The sequence below is a fragment of the Dryobates pubescens genome, chromosome 5, assembly GCF_014839835.1.
Source record: "Dryobates pubescens isolate bDryPub1 chromosome 5, bDryPub1.pri, whole genome shotgun sequence".
Taxonomy (NCBI): domain Eukaryota; kingdom Metazoa; phylum Chordata; class Aves; order Piciformes; family Picidae; genus Dryobates; species Dryobates pubescens.
Genome location: NC_071616.1, coordinates 6,185,299 through 6,204,101, shown reverse-complemented (window position 1 = coordinate 6,204,101; position 18,803 = coordinate 6,185,299). Strand labels below are relative to the sequence as shown.

At 42.7% G+C, this 18,803-nt stretch overlaps 1 protein-coding gene across 1 annotated transcript; it reads right to left on the bottom strand.

Annotated features, from left to right (window-relative positions):
• Positions 1-204: 204 nt before the first annotated feature.
• Positions 205-18,591, bottom strand: CHP1 (calcineurin like EF-hand protein 1). Its single transcript, XM_054161500.1, has 7 exons — positions 18,308-18,591; positions 13,603-13,675; positions 6,125-6,205; positions 4,780-4,907; positions 3,315-3,376; positions 1,760-1,882; positions 205-481 (listed from the first exon to the last, which is right to left on the bottom strand). Exons 1-7 carry the CDS (start codon positions 18,372-18,374, stop codon positions 428-430), a joined length of 588 nt encoding a protein of 195 aa, XP_054017475.1. The 5' UTR covers positions 18,375-18,591; the 3' UTR covers positions 205-427.
• Positions 18,592-18,803: the final 212 nt, after the last annotated feature.

Here is an 18,803-nt window from a genome sequence, read left to right as displayed (position 1 = left end):
GTTTGAGTAGATGCTTGACTCCAAAGTGTTTCAGAGGGCACTTCTGTGGTGTGTTCCCGTTTTTCCATTCTCAGATTCAGAGCTCAGAAGAATCAGTTTGTAGATTAAACAGCAGTACATAAGGAGAGACATTTTGGCTGAAACAGTAGTGCAGAAGGACACAAGGGAGAAAGGGTACCAAAAAAAAAAAAAAAAAAGGAAGGAAAATGTTATTAATCTTTTTAAAAAATGCTCCTTTCCAAGTTGCAGGGCAGCCACTTCCCTTTGTTCCTGATGCACAGGGAATGTTCACATTGGTAGAATAAATCAAGTAGGGGTTGGAGATGTATTATTCACCAGTAGCAATGCTCTGGGGCAAGGTGCTAAAGAGAAAATGAAGTTCTATTCATTATGTAGTAGGGGTAGAAAAGAATGGGCTCTCCATCCATCAGTGAAGAAATCGAATGCTCATTTTCTGCTCTACATCCACCTTCTCCAAAACCTGCAATAAGATTCAGAAACAGCCACTTCAGTTACTGTACATACTTCTCTCCTACAAGGTTTCTTACTCTGGTAGAGAGGAAGTGGGCAGGAACATGGGATGTCTTCAATTTGGCAGGCCACTCTTTCATCTAGAGGCTGCTATTTTTCCTTCTGGACTAAGGTCCTTCCAGGGAAAGAAGCTTCAGCCATTAAAGCTGGACAAAGGCTGTCGACCAAAATGTAACTAATGTGATCTCAGTTTGTCAACAGCCCAGGAAGGCTTGAATTTCCAGAATTAGATTGTGTGGGAATGCATGGGCAGGAAACAGAAGGGAGAACAGAGTAAAGGAAGTGGCATGAGCAGTCATTAAAGAGCTAAAAATCAAGACCACAACAGTACCAATGCAGATAAAACTAGGGTGGCAACTTCCTTCACTGAACTGCTGTTAAGCCTGAGGTAAAGACATTGATCTGCTCTAGGCTGTTTCACACAGTAGACCTCAGTGTTCAAAGGTATGAGTAATTTAAGTTTGAAGAGATCTCTGAAAGCCTTTCAGAGACTCACTCAATTCCTAGCTGGCCCTACCTTAAGCAGATCAGGTTGTTCAGGGCCTTCCTTGTCTATTTATGTTTTATATCCCTCCAAGGAAAGAGGTTCTACATCTTCAGCAACTACGATCATCCTCTTGGTTAAGAGCTTTTCCTTATCACTAACCAGGATTTCCCATGCTACATCTTGTTTCTGTTGCCTGCTGTCCTGTCTTTGTCCACCTCCAAGATCCAGTTTGGTTCCTCTTGCCAGGCAGCTGAAATTGTTCTACTGTAGAACAACTTTCTCTATGGACTCTATAATGGATCCTTACTATAACCTATTTCTGACTAACAAGTTGAAAGATATAATTCAGAAGGAGCTCAGAGCTCTGATAGTAGCTATGTTGCTGACTACAAGTGACAGCACAATTATAGCAGAATCACTCTGTTGTAACCATGCCAGTCAGGCTATGAGTATAGGAAAAAACAATTGCAAAAGAGAAGTGGAAGTTTTGCAGTATGTTCAGTGCTGTACCTTATGTAAGACTATAAAGAAACATATGGATTAATTATTAGTACTCTGACAGTATCAAAAAAAGAAAAGTCCTGCTAAAGAAGGGAAGAGCTAGCAGAAGGCTAGCTTTGCTCAAATGCAGGCAAGACTACTTAAGTGACCTCCTCTCAAGTTTCCATTTGCACTGAAGTCTGAATGACTTGCCCATTACTGAGCTATTTTGTTGAGTCATTAAGAATCTAGTTTACCAACCTTCACAAACTCTGCAAAGGAGATGGCACTGTCTCCATCTTGGTCAGCTTCCTGGATTGTCCTGTCAGCAATGCTGCCCAGCTGCTCATCTGAAATGTTTACACCAACCATCATCCGTAATACCTGCAACATACAGAAGCCCTCAGATTATTTTTCAACTGAGAAAGTAACAATTATTGGCAGAGGAACAGAAGTAATCTGACTGCTGTGTTTCTCATGTATGCTGTCAAAACAAGAACGAGCCTGGAGGATTTCCATGGAAGTCAGGCAGACTTCCATTTGCCCTTTGTACATCAAGGCTTTCAGGAAGGACAATTTCCTTTTGCAGCCACCTTTGACAAAGAATCCTGCGTTTTCATTAGGTGGCAGGAAGAGGCAGAAGCATCAAAAAGCTTTTGGAATTAGGAATGAGTAGGGTTTGTTCCAATGCCTTTGGTTTTTGTTATTTTTTCTTTTCCCCCCCCTCACAAAACACTGTCCTGATTTTGGCTGGGATAGAGCTAATTTTTCTTCTTAGTAGCCATAGTAGTGCTGTGTTTTGGATTCAGAGTGGGAATTGGTATGAGAAGAATGTTGATAATATACTGATGTTTTCAGTTGTTGCTAGGAAATCAAGGGCTTCTCATCTTCCCCTGTCTTGCCAGCGTGCAGGTGCACCAGAAGCTGGGAGTGAGCACAGTCAGAGCAACAAACTAAAACTGGCCAACAGAATATTCTGTATCATACAACATCATGCTTAATATATAGATATGGGGAAGCTGGGAGCTTCTAGGACTGCAGCTTCAGGATTTTCTGTGCTCCAGGATTGCTAGGCAGGAACAGGCTGGGCATTGGTAAGAAACTGAATCATGTACTGTTCATTTGCTTATTCTATTATTATTACTACAATTATAATTTTATTTCCATCATTATATTGTTTTTACCTCAACCTACAAGTCTCCTTACCTCTATCCCTCTAATTTCCGTCCCCTGCTCCCCAGGAGCAGGGCAAGTGAGCAGCTGTGTGGTGTTTGGCTGCCAGCCAGATTCAAACCACGACAGAAAGACACTACATCTAACCGAGTATCTGCTGTCAGAGATAGCTGCCTACAGGGATGCTGGAAATATATATGGTTGAATGGCAACTGCTGTTATTCTCTTCAGTTGGTAAAGCATTTTCTGTGCAGATAGAAGAGGGCAGTTTCAGTCAAAAGGAAATCCTTGTCCTACATCAGGAACCACAAATTGCCATGTCTACTTCCCAGGATTAGTAATATATAATTACACCCAGCTCCAGCCTAGTTTCATATATATGCAACACTGATGAACTTTGATTACCTTGGCTGCAATTTCAGGAAGCTTTTATGGGGTGCACAAAGGACCAGGCAAACAATCTAATCCACATCAAGGACTATCCTTGTGAAGTCCTGCTAGAAGCACCTTTGAAAGTTACAGAATGTCGTTCTTAAAAGGCTCAAGTGTATTTGTTGGATGTTTAGGTGTCATTTCCAGCAGAAACTGCTTAGCCTGACACTGGTCATGATGGAGTCATTCAAAGCAGCCCTGTGCTATTTACCTGAAGAAGCTCATCCCTGGAAATCTTGTCATCTTTATCTAGATCATATAACCGAAAGGCAACTACAGGGAAGAAAAGAAGGAGTCATTTAAGTCAAGTGCCATTATTTTTCTTCATAACAATGCATTTACCTAAAAACCCCCAGCACTAAGAAGTCATAAATTATTTCCATGATAATTAACTTGATTTTATGGTAATGTAGAATTTTAGGGCTCAGCTCCATAAAGTGTCATTACCACATGCAGGAATAACATTACTGCCAAGAAGTGGGAAAAAATAAATAATCATCAAACAATAATCTTAAGCATTCAGTATAAGCTTGCTCTGAAGCACTCTGCTTGTAGAGGTATTTCTCCAAAGCCCTAAGCCATGGAAGTATAATTACCCCAAGATACATTCAACCCTTTAACTTCAGAGCCAGCCTTTTTCTCATTACCAATCATTCTCTTCCACTGTACTTGGGATGAGATATGACAGAAATTTTAAGTGCTCTAAGGATTGTTGCCAACTTTGATTAGCAAGCAAGAGTGTTCAGCTCATATCCTGTAGGCAGCTGTCCAAATAGTCAAGAGAGCACTCAGCCAAAGGTGAGGGAAAAAAAAAGCACTGTGTTACATGGAAGACTGGAGAAAGCAGCAGAAAAACCCATGCATATATGGCCTGATGTAGTAGTTTGGGCTGGGTGCCCTCTGCTTCAGGGGTGTTTCCTGTGTTCAGAAGTCCAGCCCAGTGGGTGGACACAGGAAATTAGGTTCCTACCATGATTCCCTGCACCACTATAAAATCCATGGCGGGGTCTGGCACTTCCTCTTTTCCTTCCTCTCTGCCACCTGGTAACTGGGGGAGATGTCTCCCGGCCATGGGCCTGGCTAGGCCCAAAGCCACAGGGGGATGGGCAGTCTCAGATCTGGCCAGCTGAGACTAGCCTAGCAGTGGGGGGGGGGGGGGGGGGGGGGGGGGGGCGGAAAGGAGGAGCCCTGGGGGTCTTGGGTGCACCCTCAGGTGGGGAAGGGATGTTTCTGGGTCTGCTTTGGGGTTTCTTTTGTCACTGTGCTTCTGGCTTTCTGTACACACTCACTGCTTTCCATTTAAACTTTCCATCACTTTTGCAACCCCTTTGTCTGAGTCATTATTTCTGCCCGTGGTGGGGAGGGGGTCTGCCCCAACCCATTACACCTGAAAAACGCTAAATCTGAAACAACTTTGGATGCAGACCACTTTGGAACACTTCTGTTAGGAGATGCTTGGAAAAGCATGTTAGTAAAGATGTTACCAATTCCAATACATGAATGGGTCAGTTGCTGAAGCTTGCGAGTTAATTATAAAACTCATCAGGTATTAAGAGGATATCATTCCACAGAAGACCCCAAGCTCCTTCATTGCCTTCTCAGGAAAAAAACACAACCAACCAAGAAAAAAAACAATGGCAAACAATGGCTTCTATAGAAAGGGTCACGTTTCTTACAGTGGAGTTTGTTACTTCGGCTGTTCAAGGGCTCTGGTCCGTTCTGGTCTTTGCTCTTTTCGTTGTCTTCTATGGGCCGGAAGTGAGCCAGCGTCCTCATGAAGCCACGGAAATTCACCTGGTCCTCTCTGCATAAGCATTTCAGCAGGTCAGTTTTAGCATGGCTTGTATGGGCTCTTTATTTCAGTAAAGGGTATGAATGTAATGTCTAAACTATTAATACCATGCAGTCTCTTCCACTCCGTCCTCCCCAGGATTTCTCTGCCTGTGCTCAAACCCAGCTCTGATAACAGTGCAGCTGCAGCGTGGGAACTTGCTGATGAAGTATGGTGTGTTAAAGAAGCTGTGAGGAACTCCCCACTCCTTGCCTGCAAGCTCTATTTGAGCTCAAGCCCTGCCTCCTTAGCCCTTGCCCGAGCTATCCTGCAGCTATGCCTGAATCTGGCAATGTTCCTTGCTGATCTGGATCCTGATTCCGTGTCCCTTGTCTGGCAACCATTGGACTGTTGGCTGACGTAACAACATTCACTGGACCTGCTCTGCTTTTCTTCAGGTGCTGTGCCCTTTGTCAGCAAGTACATTGTCCCTGCCAGCTTTGCTGTCACCCTTGCCTCCTGCTTGGGGCAGCTCCCCTGACATATAGGTCTTTTCCCAAGAATTTGGGGGAAACAGCTATACAAAAGACTCCTGCTTACGCCTCAGGAAACCCTGCCTGGTATCATATGACACCAGATTAGCTAACCTGATCTTCAATCAGCAATGACAAATGTGTTCAAGAACAGCAGCAGATTCCATAGAACAATCAAGAGAGTTACAATGAAGAGAAACAGTACTACAAATCAGGTTCTCTCATTGGATTTATATTAGAAGTGCCATGAGCTATGTCTTTAATGTGATCAACAATTAAAAACCAAGCACAAAAAGCAGACCTAATAAAAGGTAGAATTACAGGGTAAAAGGTGAAAACCAAGACTCAATTAGTTAACTGCAACACTACTCAGCATAAAATAGTGCTGCTATAAGTTTGCTTTAAGAACTAAAGGAAGTCAAGGGCATATAGGGACTTTGGAAGTCTTTAGCAGCACAACAAGAAGAGTAGAAAATTGTGACAAAGCCTGAGTTTGTCAGTGAATCAAGCACCACGCCACACTTGAAGGTTGTGAAGTATTTCTCATGACAAGATGAAAATATGCCGAGGAAACAATTCTGCCCACACACAGTTGATGACAAGTCAAAGGCATTCAGCTATTTGAATATTCAAATTCTGTGCTTTATTTATCAGCATTTCACTCCTATTAAAACTTCTGAGGTACTACAAATTTTGTGCCTGTCTGCAGAAACTCACCCTTCTGGAAAGAAAGCATTGATAATTCTGTCTCCCAGTGGATTGATGGCAAGCTCTGGAATCCGCTGGAAGTCTTCACGGCTAAGCAAGACAAGGACACAAGAAGTCTGCATAAACTTCAAGTCAGAGAAGCTGCTGCTTAGAAAGAATTGACAGTAAAACATCTGTTGGGCTCTTACTTCTGTGGCAAGACACTTGGTTGGTTTTTTTTTTTCCCCCCAAGTGTAACTCTTTAAATCACATTTTCTCTATGACTAATGGCACAGAAAGAAGCAAAAGACAACACCCAGCCTGTATTACATTACAGACTAGCAGTGTTCATTTATCATGTTAACAGCACTTCTCAGATGCTAGCACTGTGCTAAAACCTTCCTGTAATGATGACATCCAGTTTGTGGCTTAAGGAAAGAAAAGCTTCTGAACTGGCTTGGAAGCAAAATGGCTTTAAAAAGGAAATGGACTTTCAAAAATAATTATTTTGGTAGTGACCCATTTGGGCTGGCATGATTTTCCCAAAGTATCCCATTCCAGGTTCTAAGACAACACCACATTCCTCCAAACATTCCACAGGTGATCTGCATAGTCCCCTAGAAATTCTTGTGTAATGCAACAACTTTCTCATCCAAATGCCAGATTTCATGTAGTTTCAGCTTCAATCAAGGCACACCTTATTTTAAAGTAGTAAATTTAGACTTCGAGGCCTGCACACCAGATGTACCTTCACCACTACCCTGAAAACCCTCACTGCTCTTGGCAGCTGTTCTCCTTTCTGCTCAGGATTATGTGTGCACAGTAAAGCATAGCTGTGCTCTCACATTGTTACAGCTTCTTCTGATCTGGCAGACATCACAAGCTGTGCTGATGCACACACACTTTAGATCAGTACGACAAGGAACACAGGGTTCATTCTAATAATAGAATTGTGCTTGTAATTCTTCTTTTCTTCCAACCTAATAGAACATTGATAGGTGAGTGAGATAGTCTAGGTGAATACTTTGGTCACCATGTTTCATTTGGTCTTTGGGTCCTCTCCCCCCCACACCCCGACAACTGCTCACATCAATTTATCACTTAGTACAAGATGTACTCCACAATCATAAGGTTTTAAATCAAAGATAGCAGCAATGGAATAAGGCCATAAAAAAAAAAAATCTACCCCAAACAAACCACAAAAAAAACCCACTCCATACATATATACTTATATATAAATATATATGTGTGTGTGTGTGTGTGTGTCTGATTGCCAAGTCTCCAGATATATTGGCAATTCTCTTCAAGTCAAACGTGGTCCTGCTGATTTTGAAGTTTAGGTCAAAGTCTCAAACTTGGTCATTAAGTGTTTGCTGCTTTTGAAACTTCTGCTCATCAGACGAATCAGCAACAGGGGTTGGTTCACAATATTGTTGCACCAGGAACTTGGCAGAGTAAAGCAAAGATTTTGAGATTACGTATGCTGACCTTCGAGAACACTGTGATCTTAAGGGCAGAGGAAAAAGGGAACTACCTAGACACTATTACTAACAGAAGCAAGATGTTCTAGTTTTAAATGCATTCCAAAGCACTCCCCACACCCAGCCACGCATGGACGCTGTTAGAGTCCCAATTGTAATACATCTGCTTCAACACGGTTAAACTGTTTGACCTTCTGCTCGAGTGACCTAACCATGTTTTTAAGCTATCCCAGCAAGCTTCTGCTCTGACCAGGTTGGAATGATTTTTAACAGGCCACATGAACATCTGTAAAACATGATCAGCTTGTTACCAGACCCTTCAGGACTGCCGCATTTTAAGCCATAGCTGAAGGGCAAAGTATGCATTAGTGATTCAGGCAGGAGAAGCAGCGATGTGGAAAACCTATGTCCTAGTAACAAAATTTTAACACCAGGACTTCAGTGTCAATGCTAACATTTACAAGGTAGAAGTAGCAAATGCCCTCTCTTCCATTTAGAGGAAAATCCTAATGCTTCAGAACTTACTTGCATATTGCTGCTTCTTAGCATTGAGCCTCAATTTACACTTGGCATTTCAGCCTCCAGTTGTTCTGCTTTCTAACAGGAGATTAACAATTAACCACAAATAACTCCCCAGGTTTCAAATCCATTTGTCCTGTCATTATCAGGACTGCAGCAGACTATTTTTGCTTATTAAGAGCACATTACTGAGTGAGTGTTATAATTGAAATAGCTGCAGCAGCCATAAAAGAAGTAAATGAATGCATGATGCAAGTTATTCCCCACTTTATAAACGAAGGCTTCCTGCAGTCATTAGGGACCAACTTCACCTGGCCAAGGCTGGATCTTACAGGAAATGTGATGCCCTCTACTTCATGTGCCATAGCAACAAGGCTCTCTTAACAGATCTTTCCAGGAACCTGGCTTCTATTAAATCCTTGCTTAAATGTAACATGCAAAGCAGCCTTTAACTGCATGTTATCATTATGCAGGACAACTATTTAATGTATAGTCAGTGCATTCACACTTAAGACACACCTTGCAGTAAGGAATTTGGTGATTCTAAGCAAGATAAGTATTTCTAAGCATGAGTATACCCCCAAGGCACACAGCAGATCAGATCACTACTGTAAAGGCACTTCTGCCTTAGCCCGAAAGATAACAAACCTATTAGAGCCTTTTTTCCTTCCATTATTTCTGTTTGTTCATCTTTCTTTTACTTCTAGATAGTAACAAAACACTGTTCCCTCAAGAGGGATGAGGAGGGCAAGACTACCTAGAGCTGAGGGAAAACAGAACAATGGAGAGAAAACAAATTTTACATGGAAGAGAAGTGGTAGAGAAAAGGAAACATGTCCAGAGGATATAGGTAACAAGAAATTACTTGGAAAAGGGAATTAAAGGTAAGGTGTATCATGCAAGACAGTCAAATAGATTTACCAGGTTATTATTGAAGGGGTTTCACTGCTCCCTTGCCTTGCCAACATCAGCTTTGTCATTCATCAAGCCTTTTGGTGGTCTCATGAACTGTCAGAATAGTTCTCCATTTTCCTCCTATCCATCCTCCCAATTATTTGGTGAATTAGCAACTTGAAGCAGTTTAAGCAACAACAACAAAAAAAGCCAAGCCAACAAAACAACAACAAAACCAAATTAAAACCAGCTTCAAAACTCTTAACAACCTGAAGGCTGTTGGGAGCCTGGAAAATTGACAGGGAAAGAGGCCAGACCCCATCTTTCACAACTCTGTCAGCCATTTCATCTAACTTCATCCTTAGATGCACTCCACACAAATTTTAGAAGTCAGTTAGCTCTCAGGAGTAATTGGGTTACAAACATTAGGCCAAGAAGTATGCTAAAAGTAAATGTGCTGTTTAGATGAGCAAGGGGGTGTGGAGCAGGGACCAATGTGAAGCAATCACAGTCAAGAGTGGAGGTATCAACTTTTCCAGCACCCTATTGTTCTCCAGCTCAAACCTATACCCTGCCTGTGTCATGTTTTAAATAAAGAATAAATAAATATATATATACACACACATATTTTGCATTTTCTTAAGCAAAGGTAAAGAATTCCATGTTCACTCTTCATATTATACTTTGAAATCTTGCACTATCAGTTTGAACCAGTAAGAACAAGCCTGACACCTTTCCAGCCCGAGATGACCCTGTTCATTGGCAAAGACAAACAAGATGGTCCAGCTAGTTCTTGCTACCCTTCTCTCTGTGTCAGAGGCTTTCTGAATTTCCCCAGGAGACAGCATCTTGTGAATAGCTTTCATGAGCAGGAGATATACACAAACAGCTCAGCCTGTCTCTTCTCCTCATGTTATCAGCTTTCAGAGTACTTGCCCTTCCTTCTCACACTGGCCAGGCCATACCAGTACAGTAAAAAGTACTTCTGAAGTGCTTAACCTGACATTCTTAAGTACTTAACCTGATACTTCCCCAGCACAGCAGAAACTACCCTAAACAGGAGACTCAAAAGCAGCAGTTTTGACAAGTATTTGGGGTTTTTTTATAGCTCTATAGTGGCTGTCTAGAGCTGCTTTACAGCAGATACATTTTGGAGCAGATGCATTCTTGTGTGGAGTAGACTTCTATACCAGCTCAACAAAGAGTCACCCAAGCAAGCACATATTCATCCCAGTATATGCTTCAATTTCCTCATCAGGGAAATCAGAATGGTAAAGAAAACATACACACTGGTTTCCTTCTGACATGGAGTTAGGATGTAGGCAGAACAAGTGTTTCAGGCTTCACAATTCAGATGTAGCTATGGACATTCAGGGGTATCAACCTTTTGTTCTGGCAACTCAGTGTGTCACAATATTGAAATAAAAGGTGAAAAAAACCCCAATTTTTGAACAGTTTTGTCCTGGATTTTACAACCCAGTTTTATTCAGGTGGTGCAAGCTGGAGGGAGATTACTCATTTTGCCTATAAAAAGTGAAGCCAAAGGGGGGAAAAAAAAAATACCATTTTTATACACTTCAAGACTTTAAGAGTGAATAGGTAACCATGGCTGTAGTTATTTAGGGGAGAGAAAGCTAAACCAAGGCATTTGAGGTTTGGTCTGCATTGATTCCTTTCTCTTACATTTATGTAACTGCAAAGTACCTTGAAAATGCACATAGGTACACTGGCTAGGAAACATTTCAGTTTTGGATTGTATTTTCATAATGAACTACCTGTCTTCTCTAACCACCAGGATTAATCATCATCTGCCAGGTCTTCTGTACAAAGTGTTCTTTACACCTTGCCCATTTTTAATCCACAGATAAGGACAACACAGCTTCTCCCCTTCTCAAAAGGGTGGCACACATTGAAAGGTCTATTTCATGCCATAAAGAACTGCCTAACACTTCTTTTCCTGATCACGAGTGACTTCTATCACATCTAAGTCAAAGCTGTTAAGTCATCCTTACAGAAACAATCATTCTTGCTCACAGGAAGCAAACAGAAGGCATGCCTTCTAGACTGTCTGGAGGTATTAAACAAGTGAGAACTTCACCTTGGCTTGTCTCAAAGTAGAAAGTCCTTTAATCAGTATTTCAGAAACCAACATATATGACCATCCAAGCTGTAGTTCTTACTCTTCCCTCTTTTTCTTTTCCACTCCCCCCCACCAGGAACTAGTTTTCCATTACCTAAATTTAATAGTCTCAACATGATTGTGGGTGACAGGGCAGGTTTCAAAACTTCTTTGCTACTCTGAGTCAGCCACATTGCAAGCAAGCTATGCTTAGAGACCAAGACTGGAGCACAGTTTGCACTGTTGCTGGCACTTTGCAGCTTCCCTTCCCCAGTACCAAAAGCAGAACTCCTCCTTATACATAACACTATGAAACTAAGCATTGTGCAACAGGTATTTGTTGCATATGTAATGAATTACTCCTCTTACATAAAGTGAGTACAATCACTTTGAAGTTTATACAAACTTTATGGACTCAATAGGTAAATTCATAGTTGGAGGGAAAAGTTATGCTAGACTGGCAGCCATCCTCTTTATTCACCAGCGATGACAAAACCCACATGCAAAGCTTGAAGGAGCTGTTAGTGTTCATACTTTCCAAATAATTTAATTTTGGGACATAAATAGAATTGGCCTTACCTACAACATCATCAGATGATCTCTATGTCACAATTGCCAATTAGCCAATGCTACAATTTATATGATACATTGGCTTCAGTGACCGAGTGGGCTTAAGAAGTTCCTGCCTATCCCAAGACAATTGTTTCCACACCCTCAATCCACTTTGTAATCCCTTCAGCTATGCAAGTCCAGATATTTACAGCACAGGCACAGTCCAAATCATTGGAGTCAGTCAGCATAAAAATATCTGGACAATCCAAAAGGGGAGAAGTTTTTAATCAAAAACCAAACCAACAAATAAGTAAATCAGTAGCCCTGATTACAGTCCAACTCCACAACTGATTACTGAAACATTAACAGTCAGCAGTTTGTGGCACCAGAAGGATCTGTGCATTTCCTTCAGGAAAAGCAGCAGCAAGCCAACAGTGCTGCCAAAGACAGAGTGCATTACAACTTCACAGCTTCCAAGCAGCAATGCTGTTAACTTGGTTTATAGGTAGATGTAGCTTTTATACGTTTATAGTGCATGCTACAACCACATTCTGAAAGATCATGTATAAAACCTCCAGTGATCTTTGATTCTATGTTTATTGGGTTTGACTGACACAGAATTGCTCTGAAAGAAAATTAACTCTAATCCAGCCAGATCTCATGGACTACACTATAATAAGGTTCCTTTGCTCTTCCCACTCTTTCCTGCATCCCCTCCATCTTCCCTGTGCACCCTGGTATATAGGAGGCTATGTGGTGAATGGAAAACAAAAAGCACCTGAAAACTGATCAGATTCATTTTGTTGGTTTGGCTGGCAAGTTTTCAAAGCTGTAGGTTAGTTTCAAAAGATGAGCCTTGGTACCAGCACCAACACAGCCTTTAAGTGGCAGTATGTTCTTAGACCTCCTATGTCGGTTGCAAAATTGCATCCCTTGTGCAATCATGGACAGCTCTGATTTGTCATCTGTTTCCCTGCTATTAATGTCATCTGGAGGCAGCATCAAGAGAGAAGAATAACCAGCAATTTAATACAATCGGCATTCATAATTAGTTCAGTAAATAAAAAGCACACCAATACCAACACACAATACAGTAACCAGAGCGGGGAAGTCCAGAGAACAAAGACAGGAGGCAGAGACATTTTATCAGGCAATCAAGCCACTAGAGTTCACCTTTCAGTTGAGAACACTTTTTCCAACAGACTCAGTCCAAGGTGAAGTGTTTTGCAGATGAAGTTTAAGCCTCATCTTTATTGAAGTCGCAAGAAACTTGGTCGCTTCTGGGGTTTGCAAATTGTAGGCAAGAGGAACACTTTAAAGGACTGGAAACATCCTGCACTACTTCTTTTAAAAAAAATAAAGTGTGTATTTGCTTACCCTCAGTGACTTGGTTCCAATTGTTTTTGTTTCTGAGAACACTAAGAGGCACGGATGTTTACTGATCTTACCTTTGCACCTCTTGTTAAAGCGCTCAAAGTAGATCAAAGCAGTGCTAAAAGTTACTGGGTATCAGAAACAATTAAGAGCCCATGCTCCCAGAAACAGAAGTTATTTTTGTTATGAAAGCCAGAATTAATCATTCTTGTAATAATTATTGGAAGCAACATATAAATAAAGTTAAGAAATAATCTGAAAATGTGGTTTAACACTTCTGAACATTTACTTTAAGGCCCCGAATACCAAATCTAACCTTTCTTGCATTAGCTGCTACAAACCTTCAGCACTACAGTAAAGACAATTGGTATTTAGAGCACCTCAGTTCAACAGATTTCTCCTGACCTTTCATAAAAGAGAACAAACTTGGATGTCCATGTAGACAGTCGGTATGGAAGAATCTGTTCTAGCAGCCTGATTCACCGCATCGGGAAGAGATGCGGGCATCCTGCAACAGCAAGCCACCACGACAGATGTGCAACGACAGCTGATTTAGTGATGATACCCACCTCAGAGTGCCATTTTCTCCTTTGTCTAGGCTGGTGAAGCGACTGTACAAACGGGTGATTTGACTGTGGGAGACTGAAGGAGAGAAAAACAGAAAAGAGAAGAGAAGGAACACAAATTAGCCTGTCAGCAATTCCTCATCGTAACAGGCCTCATTACACTGAGCTGCTCCGTTGTCAGCAGCTGTGCTGAAAAATTAGAGACTACACAAAGCAAGTTACATTGGAAGCACACAGCAAGCAGCAGTTTAGGGACTTTATGAGCTGTAAATTGCATCTTAATATTCAAGAATCCACAAATAAGCCTATTCTTCAAAAATCTGCCTTCTACCCATTTGTATTTTTGGCCCCCAATATCCTTTGGTTATCTGATTCAGTAAATAGCAATTCAAAAGACAAAAAAACCCCCAAACAACCAAAACAATTGATTCACCATTTCACTGATTCTGTGATCTCCCCTCATTCCTTTATAGCTAAAAATAACATGGACACAGCCTGCACTGAAAATCTTTACATTATTCGTGATGCCAAAGACCTCTGCTTCAGCAAATCTTTGCTTTTCAAAGCCCCTTCAGATGAGGTTAATAAATACATGAAATAAGACTGAATTGAATTGTGCTATTTACTCAGTGAAGAAGTGATTCTCTAGAATGTTAAACAAGAACTTTGTGACATTTTCAGAGCCCATTGTTTTAAAAGCTTTCACTAGCATATGTGCCACGCTCTTGTTCCTTGCTAAAACTTATCTGGGAACAGGTTGCACAGCAGTTATCCTTTTTCCTTTTTGTTTAGGTTTGTTCTTTCTTCAGGCTATTTGTTTTGGTTCCACTGTTCCCTCCTTTAGGACTTGCCAGGAACTGGTTGGGTTTCTCTTCGGTTTTCCCCCCCCCCCTCCTTTCTCTTATCTCCTTGGTAACTTCCATTCTTTGCATAGGGTTGGGCAATTTGCTCAGTTCCACCTAAGGGAACTTCTCTACAAATCAGGCTAAGCAGCTTGCTCGATTTCAAGTTAAGCAACGTACACATAGAAAGCAGGGACCACTACTTTAAAGACTCTGAATTTCTGCAGTGTTTTAGATAGGGGATGCACTAACAGCAACTGCTGATGAAAAACAACAAAAAAAGAATAGCCTGGAGTTACAGCTGGTAAGAAGCCCTGTACTCCCACTCCTCCACAGAAATAAAGGTGATGATGAGAATTCTACTTATCTACTGTTTAAAAACGCTATTTTTGTCATCTCCATAGCAGTTAACAGGGGATAAAGAATTTGTAGCTACACAAAAAGCTGATCATAGCTGTATGAGAAAGCAGTAGGATCTGGGTCCACCACTGCACTCTCTCATCATTTCCTCTTCAGCTCTCAACCCTCATGAAGGCTGCATCACTAGACACACTTCAGAGCTTTCTCATGTAAAATAAAAGATTTTGGCATTCTGTGTTGACCATAGGAGAACCAGAAACAAGATCTGCAATTTATGACTGCTTTTTAAAAAAATAAAAATCAAAGGTTAGGTCTTCAAGGTAGCTGAAACATTTTTACCTATACTGCTATCCCACTAAGGTCCTTCTGAAAATTTAAGTCACGGTCTCTAGGACAGGAGGTGTACACTCCCATTTTACTGCCATTAAATCATGAGAAGTTTTTAAAGTCAAAACATTGTGACACACCTGTCTAAAATGTTAGCATAAACTCACACATATGATATGTCTATATTTAGAAGACATATAAATACTTAGCAGAAAATCTACCACCTGTTACCACTGAAATATGTTTCTCCTAAGCACTGATAGGAGCATTAGTTTATTAATCCTTCAATAGACTCCTTAAGAACAGGACCAAAAGGTGTGGACCAAATAGCTTGAATCCCAATGGCTTTCCCAAAGCTTAGGACACAACACACACAAGCAATATTTTGGATCTCTTATCTGTTTCTTACAGTTGTTACTGAAATACAGAAGTAGCTAGGACTACTTGAAGGCTTTTTTTCCAAACTCACATTTCAAGACGTTTATAGGTGAAGCAATCAAGCAACATTTAAGATGTAGGACTGTCAGCTTCAGGCTTAGCATCTGTTCCTGAGAACCTGATGGAGACTTTCTGTCACTAAGTAGAAGTTTCAGTGATTTTAGAGGTTCCAGTTCTTGGAAACAATACCTTTGCAGATGCTTCTATACTTATAATGCTAAGAAATGTTTTCCACCACCATATTAAAAACAATAAAGAACTTCAAGCCAAATGTAGATTGCCATTGTAATGCTGTTAAAAGGCTATGCTTCAAGTCCTCTGGAAGATATCTTTTTAATCTGCTCAGCCAAAGAACATGGTTTATCATTCATGTGATTATCAGTAGCTATTCAGTCTTGTGCTACACAGGATTGAACAACAGAAAAGTTGTGTAATTCCACAGTTGCAGTCAATCAAATTGGTTAAGTGTTCTCAGCATTTCAAAAGTCAAGTTTCACAGGAAGGAAGCCAAAAAAGAATCCTTAGAAGCACTTACCACAACATCAGTACAACATGAACATGCAGTACTGCCAACCTGTTTCACGCCTGTGAAGTCCCTTTCTCAGGCTCTTTAGTAGGTTAAGCATCATCAGCATCAAGTTTCTGGCAAACCGCAGGGTACTCTAGTCTGTAACACTAACTTGGCATTCTACCTGCAAACTTTGTTCCAGATAAACCTGGAGGGGGAGGAGAGGTTCCCACCTTGTACCTTTTTTAAATATCAGCACCTCTATGAAGTGTGAGAGGTTGGTGGATTTGTCTGTCTGTCCACAGAGGTTTTAAAGGCAGAGGAAAATCACAGTCGTGGACTGTGGTGACAGGCTGGGGCAGAAGGGGAAATTAAAAACATTGATCAAGTCAACAAGACAAACGGTGATGACTCACAAACAAGTTTGAGTCAGAGATTAGCAATGTTTAACAGAGTGGTTACAAAATTTGCTAGTATAAAAAGAAGCAAACAAAACTTAATAGTAAAAAAATATAGGAAAAATTAACCAAGCTCAGGTCACAAAGCTTAAACATGAAGAATACAACCTTAAGCTACCCACTTTGAAGGTACAAGTAAAACATTTAATGACTAACTAGAGACAAGCCTTCTTATTGCCTAGAATGTCCATATAGCCATCTTAATGGTATTTAACTATCATGCAAGTAAGGGTCTAGGACAAAGCACTACTGACAATATATCAAGCACAAGTGAAAAAGTAAAAAACAAACTGCAAACCTGGAATGTTCTTCCAAAAGGTTTTAAAGTCTCTTTATATGAGGCTACCTTTACTGAGTGATCTTTGTGTTTAAAAACAAAGCAAAACGAACTAAAAACACACTAAGTTCTTGCTGGACAATCAGAGCCTGCTATTCTTGTTTGTTTATCATAGCCATCCTGTGGAAGGTTCCCTTGACAGACAGAAAAAGGATCATGGAAAATATGCTAACTCACTCAGCTGTTCGATATGCTAGCCAGAACTATCTTAGTTTTCTTCCATCCCTTCTCTGCTGCCACTCAGCAAAAGTAATCCCCTATGATGTTACCACCTCCCTTCTCCTGTCACTCAGTATTTGCTAGAATTCTCAGAAAGGCACTGTTCTGGCCAAATTAACACTGAATTTTATCTTTTCTGTGGAGAACAACTCAGCCAAACATTGAAAGGTAATGTAGGTGTATGCTACAGTCCAGCTTGAATAATGCTCTCCCAACTGCTGACTTGTGCAGGAATTTCCCCCCTCTTTTTTTCTAGTTAATTATACCCAACTTCCACAAGTTATGACGTTACCACCTTTGTGGTTTAGATGCCACTCTGCATTTATTCTGAATACCCTTAAGGTGACTTTAGCAATATCCTATGAAACAAATAACATTTGGAAAAAGAACCTGCTATACGACGATAGTTTTTTTTCAGGGATAAGAACAGCTGCTAAACTCCGGCACCAAAACTAAAGACAGAGAACTCTCCAAAATCCAGCGAGTTATCCGACCAAATGCAATACTGCATACACTAAAAGCACTGCTCTCCCCTTTCCCACTCAGATCTCTCAGACACTGTACAACCAATCTTCATCTCAAGCCATAGCAATGGCCCCCCTGCAAGATTTACCCCCACAACCCCTGTACAGCTGACAGCTTTCCCTTTCTAGTGCGCCAAGCAAACACCAGCCCCTGCAGCTGCCCCCGGAGGGCTGTGGCCAGCCCAAGGCGCACCTCAGCTAAGAACAGCTGTATTTACGGCCAGCGGCTGCTGTCAGGAGGCCGGCAGAGCACCGAAGGAGACACCTGGCCCGCGGGTTTCTGCCAGCCCAGGCTGGGGGCGCCATCCCCCCCCAACGCCCCCCGTGCGCGGCGACAGGCAACGGGGGGAGGAGGGGGGCGGGGAGGGGTGCGAACCAAAAGACGTCTCCGCGGTTTCTGTCGGCCTACAAGCTATGTCCGCCCCGGGTCACCGGGGTCAGTGGGATCCCGGCTCGGGGCCAAGAGGGAGCAGGCACCGCCCATCTGGCAACGCCGTGGTCGCGCCGGGCCCCCCCGTCACCGGCAAGAGCCGGCCGCCCCGAGCAGGGCTCGGCGCGCAGCCGCGACGGGACAGACGGTGGGGCGGCCGGCCCAGGCGCCTCCCCGGCTTGAGGAGGATGGCACTCTCCCGCTCTGGGCGTCCGGCTCCGCACAGCGCTTCCCAACCCGCCTCGTCTCACACCCCCGCACTCACAGCCCGTCTCCTTCTTGATCTCCTCAATCTCTTCGTCCCGCAGCAGTGTAGACGCCCGAGAACCCATCGCCGCGCCGGGCCCGAGTGGAAGGGCGGCGCTCCGCGTCGAGGAGAGTCACACAGCCGAACAGCGATAGCTGTGCCACAGCCACCCCAAACGCGGGCCCGACCACGGCCGCCCAGCTGTACTGAGGCGGAAGGTGAGCCCACACAGACTCTTATCAGCCCGCCCGCGGCGTCCGGCCCGGTCTGGCCCGGCAAGGCCCGGCCCTCGCCGCCCACCTCACCCCGCCCCTGGGCCGCCCGGCAGCCGCTGACAGGCGCACGCGCGCAGCGCCCCTTGCCACGGCGCAGGCGCAGGCGGCTCGGGACGGTGGCGAGCGCGGGGGCTGCGACAGGACGGCAGCGCGTTGGGCTGGGCTGGGCTGGGCTGGGCTGGGTTAGGCTAGGCTAAACTAAACTAAGCTAAGCTAAGCTACAGTAAGCTAGGTTAGGT